Source organism: Thermobia domestica, chromosome 3, assembly GCF_964235325.1.
Source record: "Thermobia domestica chromosome 3, izTheDome1.hap1.1, whole genome shotgun sequence".
Taxonomy (NCBI): domain Eukaryota; kingdom Metazoa; phylum Arthropoda; class Insecta; order Zygentoma; family Lepismatidae; genus Thermobia; species Thermobia domestica.
Window position 1 is genome coordinate 4,775,592 of NC_137456.1, and position 19,063 is coordinate 4,794,654.

A 19,063-nucleotide genomic window follows, 5' to 3' on the forward strand; every position below is an offset into this window, starting at 1 on the left:
TATTCAGCACAAGGATCTTCACATACTTAAATCTTCGACTTCAGTGGAATTTTTTTAAATGAAAAATGTAACATGTGCAAGCTTCTACGGTCCTTGGTAATGGGCAGTTGATAATGTATCTGAAATATTGGATATTATTTCCTTGGGAATACAAGAAAGGTTAGTACTAATTATTTTTGAAGATATGGTTTATTTTCTGTTGGGAATTCTTATTCTACGTTGAACTAAAGATTTACATCTTATGTAAAATTGACACTGAAGGGGGTTCTAAAACAACCAACTAAACAAAGAGTAATAAGAAACACTTTTGGAAAGCATGTCACGTAGGACACGCTTGTCTAATTCATTATGTTTCAAGTATGCGACTATTTTCTGTTGTGTTCTTTGTATTCATGTATTGGAATATAGTATTGTAAAATGAGAGTGAGTCATATGTTCATAGCGTTGGGTGGCCCCGCCTAATCGATACCATAAAACCATGTGCTGCTTGTAGAACAGTTAAAGATGGTGGTGGTAGAAAGCGTGTCACGTGTCTGTCGTATCACACCACTAACGTGTGTGGGAGGAACTACTCGTTGAATGTACAGCTGCAGGACAATGGCTGAGGAGAAATTCCTGCGCAATTACTTGAAAAACGGGTTGAATGCAGCAGCAGCCGCCAAGGAAATTTGTTCCGTAGAAGGTGAAAGTATTGTCCACCCGTCCACAGCTAGCAAGTGATTTCAACGTTTTCGGGCTGGTGACACCAGTCTCAATGACAAGCCCAAATGTGGACGCCCTGTGATGACGGATATCGATGCCCTCCTGAACGCTGTGGACGGAAACCCAGGAGCTGGCAAATGAGGTCCAGTCATCACAAATCAGTGTCGTTTGTCATCTGCATCAACTTGGTTTTCGCTTCAGGCAACCGAGAATGGTTCTCCATGAGTTGACTCCAGCTCAAGCTCAACAACGTGTGACCCTGTGTGAAGAACTGCTTCGAAACTCAAATGACGACAGGTTTTGGCGGAGGATCATCACGAATGATGAAAAGTGCATATTCCTTTGTTATTCTGACACCGGGAAACAATGGCTTCGACCAGGTACCGAGGCGCAGCCTGTGGTTCAAAGGGGGCGTTTTGAAGAGAAGACAATGCTGTGTGTGTGGAGGAATGTGGAAGGTTCTGTGCACTGGGAGCTCGTTCCACATGTCGTGCCGTAGATGGGACAGTGTATGCTGAACAGCTGCAACGGGTATACGACATTCTTCGCCATTGTTATCCAGCATTGGTGCGCCGAAAGTGACTTCTCCAATTTGACAACGCTCCATGCCACAGGTCAAGAAGGGTCCGCCAGAAAATTGCGGACATGGTTGGCGTGGAAATGTTATCACACACCCCTACAGTTCCGACGTTGCGCCATCTGATTTTCATCTGTTTCGTTCCATGGCACACTTCCTGCAAGACAGACAATTCTATTCCGTGCATGATGTGGAAACGGGCATTACTGAGTACTTTGCTTCAAAGCCTGCAGCCTGGTATCGTCAGGAGCTCGTGTCATCGGTGGAACGTTGGAGAAGGACCATACAGTGTGATGGGAGCTGAACATTACCCATGAACACGCTACGAACATATGACTCACTCATATATAAAGTGGGGTTACAGGTATTTTATATAGTGAAAATATTTTATGCTGAAAACGTAGCTGATTCTCAAAATTACATACCTCAGTCTCAGTCCTCTGGCATAATTCAAACTTAAACGATTAAGGTTTAATCTTTAGTTTAGTCTAAGTAGTAAAATGTATATTTTGTTAAATACTGGATTATATTATTCATAGTATCGTATACCACTTGTTAAGTTCGTGAATTTTGACCATTTTTTCTTTCTTTCTTTTTGAACACTGCACAGTACTATACTTGTTACATTTTGACTAAATATCTTTACTCTTAATAAAATAATTACAATCATCTCTCAGATTTGGCCACATTATGTATATTTCTTTCTTTTCTTTTTAAAAATATCTTTGTCTTTGTAGGTTTGTCCTGGGAAGGAAGGTCCTGTATTTTTTGGTGAAGACAAAAGGTCAAATGTGTTAAGCTATACATTTTTCCTGAAAGATTCTCAAGCAAGAGGCTTCCACAGATGGTATAGCATTATTATTGTTATGAGAGACAAGTTTTTTCTATTAAATTCGTGGCCTTTCTTTGTGGACAATGTCAAGTGTGCGATTAGTGAACTGCAAGATAAAGCAGATAAAGTTTATAACACTGAACAAGCCGCGTGTCCTCAGCGGGCGTTGCGGCTGACAGCGGCTGGGGATCCGGAGAATTTTCTCAAGCATCAAAGCTCAAAGCCAATCCGTTCTTTAATAGATATTACCCAAGATAAATCTGTATTCGCAAAACTTCATACATGGTTTACATGGATGCTGAAGGCTGGTGCTAGTCGTCTGCAGGAGAAGGTAGTTGATGGTCTTCCGATGCAAGACTGGTCATTTGATTTTGAGCAACAAGAAGGTAATTAATTCAAATTTTATATATACACTCTGTTATTCAAATATGTGCCCTAACCAAATATCCTGTTTCAGAATCCTAACGTACTCACGCAACAATTTTTGTAGAGGGAGTTTGGCTACGGGCATATAATTTGAACTACACACGAACTACCTCTATAAAATTGCGGGAGGATTCGCACGAAGTACCGCAGGATTCTGAAACATGGATATTTAGATAGGGTACATATACTTCCTAAGTGAGGTCTTGACCCAACCAGATAGGTCCCATAGTATTGGGGCTGTGGACCTTTAAAGTTAATTTTTTCATGTTTTCTGCAGCCTATAATTCCGAAATCACAGATTACTGCATCCAGGTTGGTCTATACATTTTGTCTTTTTATTGGTGTCAGGAATTACCTCCTAGACGTTGTCAGTGTTGTTTTATTATATTGTTATATTTGTAATCAGTTGTATTTAGTATAGTTTTGTTATTTTTAAATTTTATCTAATAGGCATCAAGGGAGGACTAAGAGAAAGTTCTTATGGTGATTGGTTAATTATAAACAACAGGTAGATTACAGATGTTTGGAAAAGGTAAACACAGGTGGAAAGATAATTAAGTCAGGGCAGGTGGCCAACAGATGAGGCCTGAGGAAGTAAGACTCAGGTGGCTTCCCATACAAACAATGAATCTTAGTACTTTCACTTTTAGTATATATTTTTATGCTCTGAAGATATCTCTTTCAGCTAGTGTCTGACGAAGATAATGTTAAGTTCTCGAAACCGTTATATTGGAGCTCCTCCGTGGCTAAGCGGTTAGCGTACGCGCCTTTGGTGTGGGAGACTCGGGTTCGATTCCCGGCGGGAACTCATGTGGTTCGGATTCCACGTTAATCAGTAGGTCCACGTCTCATATAGCCTCGCTGCTCAACAGGACGTTAAACTCAAAATCAACTCAACGCAAGTCAACTCGAAACCGTTTTACTGTGTTTTAGTTTTAGTAAATAAGTGTATACACTCTAGTCCGAAGAGTTAATTATTTCTTTAGTGAATTCCAGAGTCATGATGGATAGGGTTACATCTGAGTATTGAATTCGCATAGTTTATAAGTCTGTGTAGTTTGACACTTATGAATCGGAAGTCACTTGTTATCTTGTCATTTTTGTTAAAACACGTATCCTAAATGTATGTCTAAAGTAGGACATATCATGACCCCTCGTGTTTGGGGGAATGAAACTTGGTATATAGACTCCATTAAAAATAAGTTATTACATGCTCGAGCGTTTTGGAAAATTTCGCTGTGGAGGAAAGGAGTGGGGAAATTTCTATAATATTTTAGTTTCTTATTTAGTATTTATAAAATGTCTCAAGTGAGGAAATGATTGAACCATAAAAAATGAACTTTTGAACATTGAACGTGGGCTAACCTCGGTTTTTATACTTGGTTGAACTTTGGTTGAAATGCGTATCCTAACGAAAGTGTGTGTGTGTGTGTGGGGGGGGGGGGTTTCTTGCGCAAAGAATGACACCGTTTGAGTTTATTTTTGATGATAGTTAGCACTTGGGTCGAATTGGGTTTTTATAATTCCATATTGAGTGAGGGGTTCAGATATATCTTTCTTTTTTCCATAAACCTATTGTACCGTGGGAAGAACGGATATTTCAGGTAGTAATAAAATAAATGCAACGTATTAGTTGGTAACTTACATTTTTGTTACTTCGTTACCTTGTAAGAGTTTATGATGGCGTATACAGAGGAATTTATTCTATTGGTTAATGATCTATTAAGATTTTAAAGTTTTGTTGCGTTAGGTTAGAAGAAGTTAGGTTTCTAATGACACTGAATTTCTCATCAAGAGTTGGTAAGTACCTAACTACGACGGTACCAATGAAACACTTTGGTAAAATTCTAAGAAACGCCATTTTGATTTGTTTCCAGAAACCGAGGAAGGCTTCATGCTAGTGTCCACTCGTGAAACTATTAAATCTTCAGAGAAAGACTTGGAAGCGAGTGGCTCTTGTGAAGTGGATCAAGTAGAGCCTGTTGTAACAAATGTCCGACAGCTTCGGCAGCTGATTGGGCATCCACAGTTCCTGATGCTTGCCTATAACTTGGTGATTGGGAATCAAGTGGTCGTACGAGGACAACCAAGCGCCTTTGTTATAAGCGTAATCAAATCATTAAAGGTAGGTCTTCTAGCGCTATTTCATATTGTACTTACTCACTCAGGTCCGTAAGTTTTAAGAATCATTTGTTCCTAGTAGTACAATATACAGAAATGCAGTACAAATACATAGTATAAGCCTTATCAATGATTGGGTCAGATGGTGTTAGGCACTCCTTGCAACATTTTTTTTTTTTTTTTTTTTTATACACTAGAGCAGATGCTCTCTTCATTTTGTGGTCAGGAAATATTTTCCTGGAATTATCTGGCAACACTTGATGCTGTAATGAAGCTGATTTTAGTGTTATTTTGCAAGAACTGTGTTTCAGAGATTTTGTTTGTTTAAATGTCCGTTAAGACCAACAAAAATACGTAGAAGAAATCTTCATTAACAAGAGTATTAAATGCCATTACTATTAAGTGTAACAGAGTCTTCGAATTAGATTCAATTACTGAAATAATTATAAACCCCAGGCATTCATTTCTTGCTTGACAAATTAAATGTATGAAACTTGGTATATACAGGCCAATAGTGTAAATAGCATAAAACTTGTCGTAATGAAAGTATAATTCTTTTTCCTATTGAAGATATCTCATAATATTTCTTAAAACTACAGAATATTTATTTAAGGATATTATTGTACTCGTATTTATATAATCTGCAATAAAAAAAATAAATAAATAAAAAAAAAACACTATCTTACTGCATCCAAATTTATTTAACTTCTACTAAACTGTTTCAGCAATATTGTTACCTTCATCAATATGTGTGTCCGAAACTCTCATGAAAGTTTTTTCATTCCTCAGAATTTCATTTTGCAGTTTTCGTGTGCCCATTGTTTAGAAATTGAAAGTCTAGATGAGTAATTCAATTTCTATACGGAGTTTTTGAAGTTTAAATTTGCTTTTGTTTTCAATCAATGTAAATACTTCTATAAGATGAGTTTCCAAGAGGTACTGACAAAGGAGAGAGAGAATGCTGAAATCGTCTAATTTCATTGTTCATTTCATTGTTCGGAAGTCAGAATGTAGGTTCAGAATGTGAAACGTAACCGACTTGTTTTCCACTTTAAAACTACTTTAAACGGATACGGTTTGCACTGTACACATAGTGTGTGTGTGTGTCAGTTTGATCACATAATCTCATCATAATTTACAGAATTTGTTAAGCCGTTGTCATTGTACAGGATACAACATATGACTTAATTCTCAGCACTTTCGATCGTTTAGAAATTGTTTTTGAATAAGAAAAAAAATCCTTATAAGGATACTTATTATACATATGCAAGGGTTAAGTCATGGCAACTTTTTTTTTTTTTTTTTTTTTTGTTCGAATGGGGCATAACAGGACAGATCGAAGGTACACGTTGGAAAGCTTATGTCATGTAATATCGAGTGGTTCCACCAGGTGGTGTATGTGAATAGAGTTGCGTGTTTGAGCACGCCTCGAAATTCAGTAGGTGAGTGACAGTGATCTGGAATATAGGTCACGCAGAGGAACAACTTGCGTACGTCGAAGTAGCGTTTCTCCGCGATACGAATGTACGGGAATGCCATGTAGTTTCGTGTAACCGTTGCTCATATGATTATAAATCAATGCAGGATGTCTATCGGTCACGAAAGTCATGAAAAAGTCACGAAATCAGAAAACGGTCATGAAAGTCAAGAGAGGGTCACGAAATTTATCTTTTGGGTCACGATTTTTTTTTTATCTGTACAAATATAAGTATAGACTGGAAAATTTTGTTTTATAAAACGTCAAAATCCACCACCAAAAATGTCTATGGTCGGCTGTAGACGCTACCAAATCGCAAGCAAAGCACGCTTCAATTGCATGCATGAAAATACGACCTCATTCGCACCCAAATTTTCTCGTGAGAATGTTGTGAAATTTTATTGTTTGGGAGAGAAAAAGTCACGAAATTCCATTTTGGAATTATAGTAGACACCCTGATGGGTTATCTGTGCTTTGCTTGTTCCCAAAGAGGACCTTCTACATTCATCGTTCCTCTGGTAAGGCCATTTGACGGCCCATGCCATAATCTTTCCAACGTATATATTCGATATGTCCTGTCATACCCCATTCGAAAAAAGAAAGAAAAAAAAAAAAAAGAAAAGAAAAGTTGCTATGACTAATGACTTAATCCTCGTCTACACCAGTGCTTAGTCAATATAAGGTAGGGTGCCTTAGGGTAATTATGAGACAGTGATTTTCAGGATAATTTTTAGACACCTTCCCACTTTGGCCAGTTTTTTTCCAGAAGTGGTATTTTTAGCTTTAGCTATTGAAAACAATCCTTTTTCTATCCATGTAGCACGATTTGTTCCTTTATATCTTAGAAACATATGATTTCAAGTCGATTTTAAATAGTGTTGCCAAAAAGTTGTTTCAACTTTTGACATACCACTGCAAACTTTTGCATAGATCTTTGAAGAATGGGAATATTGGCAAGTTACAGGTATTAAAATGTACCCCAAAACAACAGTCCTACGGTGTTAAATTTTTTTTGGCCAATACAAAATGTGTCAGTGACCTCAGAAATTTGAGGTCAAGTTTTAAATTTCCGGAGTAATTATGAGACAGTTTAATATTTTCATTTTGTTTTTCTGTTTATTACGAAGATCGTTATAATTATGGCCAAATCGTAAATGCTGAGACAGAATGATAAACCTGGAACAATTAAAAGAATACAGCTGCGATTTCTACGTTGGATAAATGAAAACAAGTTTTGGTGGCCATGCAAGGAGCAGATAGAGAAAGTTCTTCCATCGTTTATATTTTATGGACCTGTAACCACTGAGTCATTCATAATTTACTATGACAAAGTGGTAAAAATCAATCTTTGCAGCATTGAAAAAAATGCAAAAGTGAAGTATTCTAGCTTTCTGAACTCAAGAAAAGAAATGATTCAAATCAGATTTTGAACAGACAACCATATTGGTTGGTTTCTTATCTTAGGAGTAGGCTATTTAGATTGCAATTTCTTACAAGAGTTTGGTCCTACTTAGTTTTTCTTACCAATATTATAGTCTATTGTTAAAATAGATGCAGCCTAATCCAAAATATGTAAATTTAGTGGACTTCTTGCACTAATATATTTATGTGTGTGTGTGTATGCACTTTCGATGTTAATGTTTTTGGTTTTTGGTATTGTTAGTTTTGTCACTATAAGAAAAAAAAAAAGTGAATCTGTAAAGTCTTGGGATATAGGCCTAGTATTTATTTATGAATATTTCGTTTTCACTCTTTTAAAGAGACTTTATTTTTTTGTAGCTAAAATGTAGCTATGGCTCCAGTTTCATTTTTTATGGTGAACTTGGGTTATGTAAGTGTTGTTCATGAATATATGTGTTCACTCTTTAAAGTTACTTTCCTTTTTGTATCTATAAGATTAATTAATGGTTGTGATATGCGGCCTATAGCATGAGGAAACAAGTAAAATTTGTTTTGTTTTATTTTAATTTTTTTGTGGGTAAAACTAATGTTATGGTATGCTGTTTCAGGGCATTATCTATATTTAATATTTACTACAATTTCTTTGTCATAGTAAACAGTCAATAAAAATGTTTACCCTATTCTCTTGTATAAACAACTACCAATACAAATGCTTGTAATAAAACAATAATCACAGACTTTGTTTGAAGTGTCGTAATATTTCACCATATCTAGCAGAAAGTAGAAAACCTTGTCTCATAATTACCCCGGGTTGTCTCAAAATTGCCCCGAGCCGGAGTAATTTTCAGACGTTGATTTTTCTAATTTTCTCTAGAAACTTGTGACATACAGAAAAATCGCTCTAGGTATCTACTGGGAGAATTAAGCTGTGTAAGTTTCGTGAAGTTCCGTCCAGTGGTTTTCGAGATACATCAAAATTTGACTTTTTGTCTCATAATTACCCCGGGGCACCCTATATTATTGACATTTCAAAAATTATTTTTATAAAAATAATAATGCAGAACTGTTTTTCTCCCTCTGTCTGTATGTATCTTGCGTAAGTTCAGATTTATTATGTTGTTTAATTATATACTCTTAAAAAAAAGTAATTGCAATTCTTAACATAAATTAGGTATTTGAAGATGTGCTTGAAGCTCGGTAATATTCACAGCACTTGTACTACTGTGCAATATTATTTCAAGACACATTCAATATTAATGTCTTCCACTGTTACAGGTTTTAGTGCCAAGAGATTGTTATCGACCAGTCTACTATTCAAGTGAATATTTAGATAGCTGCAAGTGTAATTTACTTGGATTGGAACCCCAAGTTGCTGCCCCACAGCCTAGTCCAGATATACTAAGGTTGGACATTCTTCTTCCGGAAGACGGCGATATCACTGTCTTGACCAATTATAGATTCATAATCAGGTGGGGAGGGAAACTCCCCAGGAAATGTAAGTAATACGAGAAAAATCAGGTATTAATTTTAGACGTTAAACTTTGCTATGCATAAATAGTATGGAAAGGTCCTCTACAACAGGTTTGTCCGTCCTTCTGTCTGTCGACAGGTATCAGAGAAAAGGCGGTTAGAGATAGAGATAACGAGAAACGTTTTTGTGGGGATTGTTTCAACGTCCTAAGAACAGATTATCTTCTACTTCATTCCTGTACTAGCAGAAATAATCATTGTTCGGACGGGAACAATAACCTTAATGTAAAAAGAAAAATGAAATCTTCGAGTTTAACGTCTCACGATTATGCCCTTTAGGCTTTTTATTTTAATATTAACGTTTTAATTAAGGGAAATATTGCTATTTTATTGATATTTAGTAAAACCAAGTTCACAAGTTAAATTTATAGGGTCGACCACATACGTTGAAACGCCTTCTTGCTTTTAAACTAATGGAAAACACTAAAAATTTATACAATCCAAATATCAACAAGGAAAGTCAACTGATATACTCTCAATACCACCACATTGACAGTGTTGGTAGTTTAACACAAAATTTATTTTTTCAAAAGGTATTACGTCAGGTTATTACTTATTTCAAATCTACGTGTTGAACGAAAAGTGCCTATCCGGTTTGCCATAAGTACTAGACTGTGTCACATGATCAGGTCAAAAGTCATGCTGGGTGCTAAATCGAGTCTGGAGATTCCAATTCTAGGTTTGAGATATTTCAAGCACGTAACCTCTGTTGGGGTGCCTTGGGTAATTTGAAGAAGATGCATATACTTTATCATTATTATTGATTTTACTTAAACAACTTGACTTTTGACAATGTTCTGTCCATACTTACCTTACGTGCTATACATCGTTTTTAAGCTCTTCATTATGTTTTTGCAATAAGCTTTCAATTAACCATCCCTTGTTATAGTTTTAAAGATGTGTGGACGATTTAATTTTTTTCACCGGTTTTCCATTGACTTTAATGTTAGTGTTTCGTGCTTTTTTTTGGCTATGTTCTATCCATTTTAGGACAATTTGCTTTTGGATTATACAGGGTGTTTCAAAACAACACCGACAATGTTTGGAAGGTGATTCCTGACACCAAGATAAGACAAAAAGCATAAACTAACCTGGGTGCACAAATGCTTCATTTCGGAGTTATAGGCTGCCGAAAACATGAAAAAATAAACTTTAAAGGTCCATAGCTTCAAAACTATGGGACCTACCGTAGTCGGGTCAAGACTTCACTTTGGAACTAGTATGTACCCTATCCAAATTTCCATGTTTCAGAATCCTGCGGTACTTCCGCTACAAGTGTTATAGAGGTAGTTTGTGAGTACTTCAAATTATATGCCGGTAACCAAACTCCCTCTATAAAAATTGTTGGTGTGAATACCTTAGGATTCTGAAACATGTAGTTTTGGACAGCGCACACATTAGTTCCTAAGTGATATCTTGACCCGACTACGGTAGGTCCCATAGATTTGATGCTATGGATCTTGGATTCCATCTATGGATGGAACTCCGAAAGGACGCATTTGTGCACCTAGGTTGGTGTATACTTTTCGTCTTATCTTGGTGTCAGGAATCACCTCCCAAGCTTTGTCGGTGTTGTTTTGAAACACCCTGTAGAATTTTCATAGTCTCTTCTACATCTGTGCTGAATTTCATCCATGTCCCCTCAAAGTCTGTTAACATCATTGCAACCGGATAATCCCTTTACAGTTTTATTATTCAGTGTGACAAACCAAGAACGTTACAGTACCAGAAACTTCCAAATTTTGGAGGCCTTTATAGTAGTAATAACACAAGTGAATACTATAAGAACGATCTGACGCATTTTGAATAAATAGAAACAAAGTTACAAGGAACTGAAAATTTGACTTTTTTTTTTTTTTGAATTTATAATTTTTAATAAAGAACACAATGAAGTTTGCAGCAATATGATTTTTCGAACTGTTCTGGAGATATGAAAAATATGGGCAGAATTAGTACACAACTTAAAGTTATGTATTGTGGGAAATTTTTAAAATACGAGTTGTTTTCTTCTAAAACATTACAGGAATAACTTTTGGTAGTTGTAATTACAAGCACTCGAAGTTATATACAGGGTTCTTCTGGGAAATAGTAGGACTGATTTTTTCCCACCAAAACGTCGTGGAGGGGGATGTTATTGCGCTGGTTGGGTGGTGGGGGATCTTAGTTACGAGCGCACCAGTTGCCAGTCGTCTCGAAGCCTTCACAGAATGTTGATCGAGTTTATGATGAACCCCTTTCAAGGTGCCTTCTCATCTCCACAATGAATCCTTTGTTAGAGCTGTATAACGCGGTGTAGTTTTGCGTTAAGTTGGGTAAAACTACAATTGAGACCCATGACATGATAAGACTGCTTATAAGAGTGATGCGGTGGGTCGATCAAGTGTTTTAAAAATGAAATTGACGTGTTTTTTTTATTTTATTTTATTGTTTACTGCAAAGGAGTGGTTCACAGAGAGTTTGTACCGCCTGGTCAGACTATAAATGCATTCTAGTGGAAGTACTGGAAAGACTCAGAAAACGAGTCGCCCACGTCCGTCCAGTAATCACTGGATCATGGAAGCTTCATCACGACAATGCGCCGAGTCACACCGCCTTTGCTGTCATGGACTTCCTGACCAAACATGGCATCACACAGCTTTCCCAGCTACTCTGCAGCCCAGATATCGCTCCTGCAGTCTTCTACCTCTTTCTCCAACTGAAAAGGGTCATGAAAAGACGGCAGCACAGCTCGGTACAGGCCATTCAAGAGGCCGTAACAAGGTAGCTGAAGAGCATTCCAGTTTCTGCGTTCCAGAGAGCCTTCAGTGATTGTCAGAGTCACTGGAAACACTGTGTTTATGCAGAAGGGACATACCGTATTTGCGCGAATATAGGCCGCACTTTCTGTCCTAAATTTTGGCTTGAAAAATCATGGCGCGGCCTATAATCGAGATTTTCCCCCTCAGATCATAAATCGTCAATTCAAAATGATACGTGCACTTATCTTGTGGGTTGGAATTAATACCATTACAAGGTACTACAGTTACTTTCGTACACCAGCAGAAAAGCACATTTTGTTCGCAGAAATTGCCATCTTCATTGGGTACTGGTAACACCTTACATTGGCACGAAAAGCACTTGTACACTTAATACTTTTATTAACAGGAATACGTATCTTTTGTTATGCAGCATATATACTATATACGTAATATTTATATACAGCAGCTGTTATTGAAAAAAGAAAAGCAACTTTGTTTCGCAAAACTGTGTCAGCTTGTTTGTAGCCACCCAAATGACGGACAATTACTTCCCAGCATTTCAGCATCACCAGCGTCTGATTCTTCACTCTCGCTAGACGAACCAGAATGCTGTTCAGAGTCACCATCATAAAGAAGATCATCTTCATGAGTCAGCTTTAGTTATGCGAGAGTTAAAGAAAGGGAGGAAGAGAGATGCATCTCAAAGTACTGTGTAATTGAAATTTCTCGTAAATTTAGTACTGCGGTCTATATTCGAGATTTACTTTTTTCTATAATTTCGTGTCAAAAGTTTAGGTGCGCCTATATTCGCGCAAATACGGATGTCTCTTCTGCATAAAATTTGACTTTGAAGTATTTTGAAAACTGTGGATTTTCGGACAGATCTTGTACGTGCAATTTGTCTCCCATCTTCGAATTTAAAATGATAAATTTTCCATTATCTCACCAATTTAATTGGGATATTGATTTATACAATATCTACTGATCAGATCTGAACACTTCTCAAATTCTTACTAGTGTAAACATATGCGTATCGGTATATTATTATTTTATTTTGTATAGCTGTTTCCTCTTTTTCTTTCTTTCTTTCTTCTCTTCTCTTTTTCTTTTTTTAATGAATCTGAGGGTTTTCTTTTCTCTTCTCAGGTCCGACGTTCCTTGTGAAGATAGAAAAAGCTCTGGAAAATCCCGTTTTGAATGAAAGCGTACTTCATTATCATTTTGTTGCTTTGAAGGAGGAATGGCTGAAGTAAGTAAATTCGCGTTCTGAGATCGATTCAAAAAGTTGATGATAAGATCTTGTTTGTAAACTTTTTTTTATATATATATATATATATATATATATATATATATAGAGGCGGAGAACTTTTATGTTGAAATAAAACATGTTTTTAATAACCATGAAATTGACTTTATTTAACAGATCATTGTATGGCATTGATGTTTGAATATGATTTCGAGCATGTGGCCACCGCGGCTAGCGCGTATATGGCGTAATCTGGAGGTCCAATTTTTGCACTCTCTTTGCAGTAAATCAGACTGTATTTCGGCAATAACGTGTCGAATATTGGCTTCCAAGTGCTCAATTGTGTCTGGTTTCTCGGCGTAGACATGCGACTTTACATATCCCCAGAAAAAATAATCTAATGGCTTCAAATCGCACAAACGAGGTGGCCAGTTAACAGGTCCATTTCTTGAAATTAATCGTCCGTCAAATGTTTTTCTCACTAAATTAATTGTGGCGCCTCCTACTGAAACTACTCTATCAATTGAGGCACGAAAAAGTTAGTAATCATGTCTCTGTACTGCCCACCGTTGACTGTAACGTTCTGACCAACATCATTTTTGAAGATATATGGACAAATGATTCCACGGCCCAGTGATTCCACCGAATGCATATTATCGTTTAGAGTAAACGTATTGCGAAAGTGATCCATAGTTTCTCGAATTAATCGCTCTGATGGACGATTATAAGCACCGTAAAATGTACAAATGTACGCAATGCCTGATGAGTTTGTCGAATTGAACAATGGTTTTTAAAATAAATTTGCACAATTTGCAAACGAGAACTGAACATCAACTGTCACAGGAAACAGCGTTGCCAGTTTAAAGTTCTCAGCCTCTAAAAATGTGGTTATGATCGAACTCAATCGAAAAATTTACAATTAAAATTAAGTGACTTGTTAATTGGTCACCAGGAAATTAAAACTAGCAACTGTTAATTATTAATCGCAAAAGAGCAGTTGAAACGTTTAATTGTTAATTGCAGTGGAGCAATTGGAACTTGTTATTATTAATTGTTAATGTTGATTGCAAGTGAAGTTACAAATTAAAAGTGCAGATAAAAAGATGTATGTACATTGCTTTGTCCACTTGACGCTACTCAGTCCACAGATTTGAAACAAGATACATGTATTGGAGATAAAGACCATCTGCCCGCCGTCTTTGTGAAGAAAACCCGAAAGGGGGTCTGTCACATTCTGTTATATTATGTTTATGGTTCCATCTCCCTTGGGAAGCATTTATCTGTCTGTCATGCCACACGGTTTAGCGACAGAACATCGACTGCTAAAAACACTCTCCATACCTTTTTCCTTGACAGGTTGAGTGATCTTATACGGTGCTATATGACCAGATCTATGTGCTGTAATATATACGCAATTACAGTGTTGACAACTATTAAACAATGAAAAGCAATTGCATTGAATCAATCAATTGAAAGTAAGTACTGTGTAAATTAAATTACTTGTGCACTACATTCAGTTGCATTGGAATGTCTAGATTTAATTGCAATCGGTTTCAATTGATGGATTATTGCAATTGATTCCCATTTATTAACAATCGACAATGTGTATTACACATTATAATAGTTTTCCCCTCAAATTACAATTATTTTCTGTAAGTGGGGTACTTTTCATTTGAACCGATCTGACCAACATAGGCAAATTTCATTTTATACATGAACAACAAAATAATTGTTATTTGTAAGCTTTCCAACTCCTGTTTTCTCGATAAAAGGACCTTTCAATCGCACTCTGACTTGACTTGACTACCTTTTCTTTAATTCCTTTTAGCCTTATGCTCTAGATTATTTGACTGGCGTAGTGCTGAAATTTTCTCACGTATAAAACCAAGAACGTCTTTCATATCCTAATATTTTCTTATCTCCTAGTGAGCTGGAGTAGTTAGAATATGAAACTTTTTATAATCGTACTTTCCTTTTTCTTACGATTTTGTCATTTTATTATACAGGGTGTCCGAGACGAAACACCCCACTTCGAACTGTCTGTTATAGAATATGTATTCGATACATAGAGAAGATTCATATAGCAGTGGATACACAAAGTTTTGAAGTTTTGTTTGTGCAATCAGCCCCAAAGTGGCACAAAGGTTGTTTAATCGATACTTGATTTCTTTCCAGGCACCCTTTAGCATCTGTGGCGTAACTGTCTCAATCTCATGGCCACCCCAGTCGCCTGACATTACTTCCCTGGATTTCTTCCTGTGGGGATATGTTAAGGACAGGGTGTACTCTACTGAAGTTATAACTCTGTAACAGCTTCGTGAGAGGATTAGAGCTGCAATTGAGACAGTTACGCCACAGATGCTAAAGGGTATCTGGAAAGAAATCGGGCATCGATTAGACATCCTCCGTGCCACTCATAGGGCTCATGTAGAAACAGTGTGATTGTACAAACAGAACTTCAAGACTTTGTGTATCCATTGCTATATGAATCTTCTTTATGTATCGAATACATACTGTATTATAGTCATTTCAAAGTGGGATGTTTCGTCACGGACACCCTGTATAATGAAGAACTGAGATCTCGGTTTTTATAGAGTAAATGAACTTTGACTACGTACATGAATAAAAGTTAATTAAAATGGAATTTAAGTAAAAAGTTTTAAATTACTGAAACTTGTACTCTGTATCTGAAAAACAGGACTTAAGATTTTTGTTTGAACTCTTCTCCTTTATATTGCATCACAAAAATAAATCAAATAAAAATGAAAATTATATAGTATACAGGGTGTTTCAAAATAAATTTAGTTTTTTTAAGGCTTTGTAGTATTTATTACAATTAACTTACAGTACATCAAATGAAAGAGTAACTCAAACAGTTTTGTATGCACACATGCACTGTTTCCTTTGTCTGCCGTTAGAAAGCGCTAGCAGCAAAGATGGCGACCAAAAGGCTGTATCTGTAGTTACAGTGCAACGTGTTTTCTGTATTCAATTGCAATCCATCAATTGCTAATAATATTCGCAGATGGTACCATCAGTTTGTAAACACCGGCTGTCTGTGCAAAGGGAAGAGTAGGGGACGGCCAAGAGTGACTGAAGAACGTGTTGGACGAGTGAGAGAATTTTTCACGCGTAGCCCCAAGAAATCAATTGGGAAAGCTAGTCGTGAATTAGCAAGTCCAGTGACGTCTGTATGGAGAATTTTAAGGAGATTGAGGAATTTAAGAAACAGAATTGAAGTAGTTGTCGCAACAATTACTCCAAACATGCTGATAAAGGTTTGGGAAGAACTTTCCTATCGAGTCGATGTGTACCGTGTGTGTGCAAGTGCTCACATTGAACACTTGTAACAAAAACTGTTTAGAGTTGCTCTTTCATTTGATATATTATTTTATAATTTTACGTTAATTGTAATAATACTTGAAAGTCCTAAAACCCCGATATTCATTTTGAAACTCCCTGTATATTAGTATTGTAATATGTAAGTACTTGCTCATCTTATTGCTTTCACTTTTTTTCTTTCTTAAAATGCTAATTATTCCATATGTTTCTTGTGTGTTTCCAGCATTGCAAAAGTGATAGCAAGAGCCCAAAAAGGAGGAAATCGCAATTCTCCAGAAGTAGTTCAGCTGATGAAAGTGTTAGGAGCTCATGATCATGATCGACAACTTCTAGACTTTTGGGGCGCTTGTAGTAACAGCTGTGTAAACACCGAAGCTCTGGAAGTTGCTGAGGCTGTGTGAAGTGTCTGTAAAGACTGCTGATTGTGACAGGTGTTTCTACATATGTCTAATTTTCTAATTCTTGAAGGTGCTAAGTTGAAAGTGATGATCAATCTTTACTTGTCCTTACATGGTTCTCTTTCTGTACTGTCGGAGGGACATTGCACAAACTTAGCGGTAACATATTACACGTACGTTTGCTGAATCGTATGACCCAAGCCTATAGTGATGTTCAGTTGACTCACAATTTTACGTGCAATGAGACGATGTATACGAATGCATTTCCGTATCATTTTCACGTGATGGATGTCCGTAAATGTGGGCAGTCTTCCGGATTTTGCGTAATTTTCGATGGAAGTTCAATCTGATTTGCTGTAACATTCGTAGCATTGTGTTCGACTCAAACGTTACGCGACATAGGCTTCATGCGTCATACGGAACATTTGCATCAAAGTTTACTGAATTTCACACATACTTGCTGCAATTCTGGTCCCTCTATGCTGGGCCGCGGTGGCTCAGTGGTAGAGCGTTCACCTTTAGTGCATGGGGTACCAGCTCGCGCCGAGTGAACTGTATGGTGGACAAACATCATGTGCGTGGATTTTCTGGGGGTCTTCCGTTTCTTCCACTTTCTTCATTCCATCATTTCGTTTATTTTTCATCATGACCATCTCCGTTACCCTAGCCGGCATAATTGTGGGACGTAAAACTCAAAGATTTAATTTTTTCTAGTCCCTCCATGGACAGTCGCCAAGGGTACTGAGCACATCTGTATTTGAATGTGTTCCACTTATTATTGTGGTTAGCAACATATTTGAAAATGGCTAGTTAATGTTCAAGGATTCAACACGACATATTACTGTCAACTCTTTTTTCATGTATTTTTATGTGCACACTTTACAGTAAAAATGATTGTATTTTTACCTCAATATACCTTGTAATCCAAGCTACCAGTTTCTCTGCCTTTCTATAAAACTAACTCTACTAGATAACGTAGTAGCCAATGATAGAAAATCGGGTTCTGCATACTTTAGAAAAAGGATTGTACAGTGAGTACTTTCCTTCTTTTGATGCTGTCAATTAGTAAAAAGACTGTCTTTTAGGCGAACCCGAAGCTGTAGTTTTGTCAAATGCTCCTCGAAGCTGGAGAAGCAAAGATAGAAGTGATCAATACATTAGAAAATGGAAATATTATTTATAGCAGACGATAGAAATGATAACATTTTTATATTATAATGTATTGGTCATATCTATGTTTCGCATCTCCAGCCTCAAATGTTTCCGAAAATAGCATTTTTGTTACTCATCCTTTACTCCTTCAATTACTGAACGAGGTGTATACTTATTCGGAAAGTTAAGCTTTTAAAAATGCTTTTATTTGAATATTTATTTTTTGAATTATGTACAGGGTTATTTAAAGTGGCATGCACTTTAAATACATGCTACTTCTAAGTAACGTTTGCCTGTAAACCAAAGTGCATCTATATTTATATTTTAAGAAAGATCTTGTCTATGCACTAATGTGCAGAAGTGTAAGTAGACATGTTTGTACGTCCGAATAGGCAAGTACTACTTTAAATTAATTTCAGTGCACAGAAACTCTTCAGACACCATGAATAATTGTCGCAGTAAGACTAGTAAAACTACCAATGTTCCATTGCTGTTCTTTTTGTTTTCTATCTGTGTGTGAATAGCCACGTTAAAATGAATTGCGATTGTCTGTTAAAGTTTGAGAGCTCTTAGAATCAATTACGAACTTCGAAGATATTTTCTTTTATAAAAATACCTTTTTTGTCTCTAATAATGTTCTTTAAGGTACTGTTTAGGTATAAATGAAAACAATTATTTTATTTTCGAACGGGATTGTACCAGACTGAATTATGTAATGTTATTTTGTAAGATTAATGTATGATAATATTTGTGTCAGATTTCATTATTATATATTTCCCCATTGAGTTGTTTTCGTTGTGGTTTAGATCAAAATATTTTAAGAAATGATATTACCTGTATATTGACTTTGTTGGAGTTCCTATTGTATAAAGTGTTGTAGATTTTGTAGTAATATAAATTTATTTTTGGATTTAAATATTGTACTTTCCTTGCTAAATGCCTTCACGACCAACGAATTTGCTAGACATGTCTGCATAATAAATTAAAAGAAGTCCATTTAGTTTTACAGTTCTTTAACTTATTTGTGTATAATCTATTTATGATAATGTAATCGATACTTCTATCTATTAGATACAGGAAGGGCTTCTGTCTATTAGATATGGGAAGGAGTCCTATCTGTT

At 36.4% G+C, this 19,063-nt stretch overlaps 1 protein-coding gene across 1 annotated transcript in view; it reads left to right on the forward strand.

Moving 5' to 3' along the window:
- Positions 1-18,858, forward strand: part of BHD (folliculin) — a 31,057-nt gene extending 12,199 nt beyond the window's left edge. The window contains exons 4-8 of the mRNA XM_081753986.1: positions 2,017-2,497; positions 4,415-4,662; positions 8,812-9,031; positions 12,951-13,053; positions 16,616-18,858. Of these exons, the coding sequence (XP_081610112.1) occupies positions 2,017-2,497; positions 4,415-4,662; positions 8,812-9,031; positions 12,951-13,053; positions 16,616-16,793 (1,230 nt within the window). The 3' untranslated portion in view covers positions 16,794-18,858. The remainder of the gene's footprint in view (positions 1-2,016; positions 2,498-4,414; positions 4,663-8,811; positions 9,032-12,950; positions 13,054-16,615) is intronic.
- Positions 18,859-19,063: the final 205 nt, after the last annotated feature.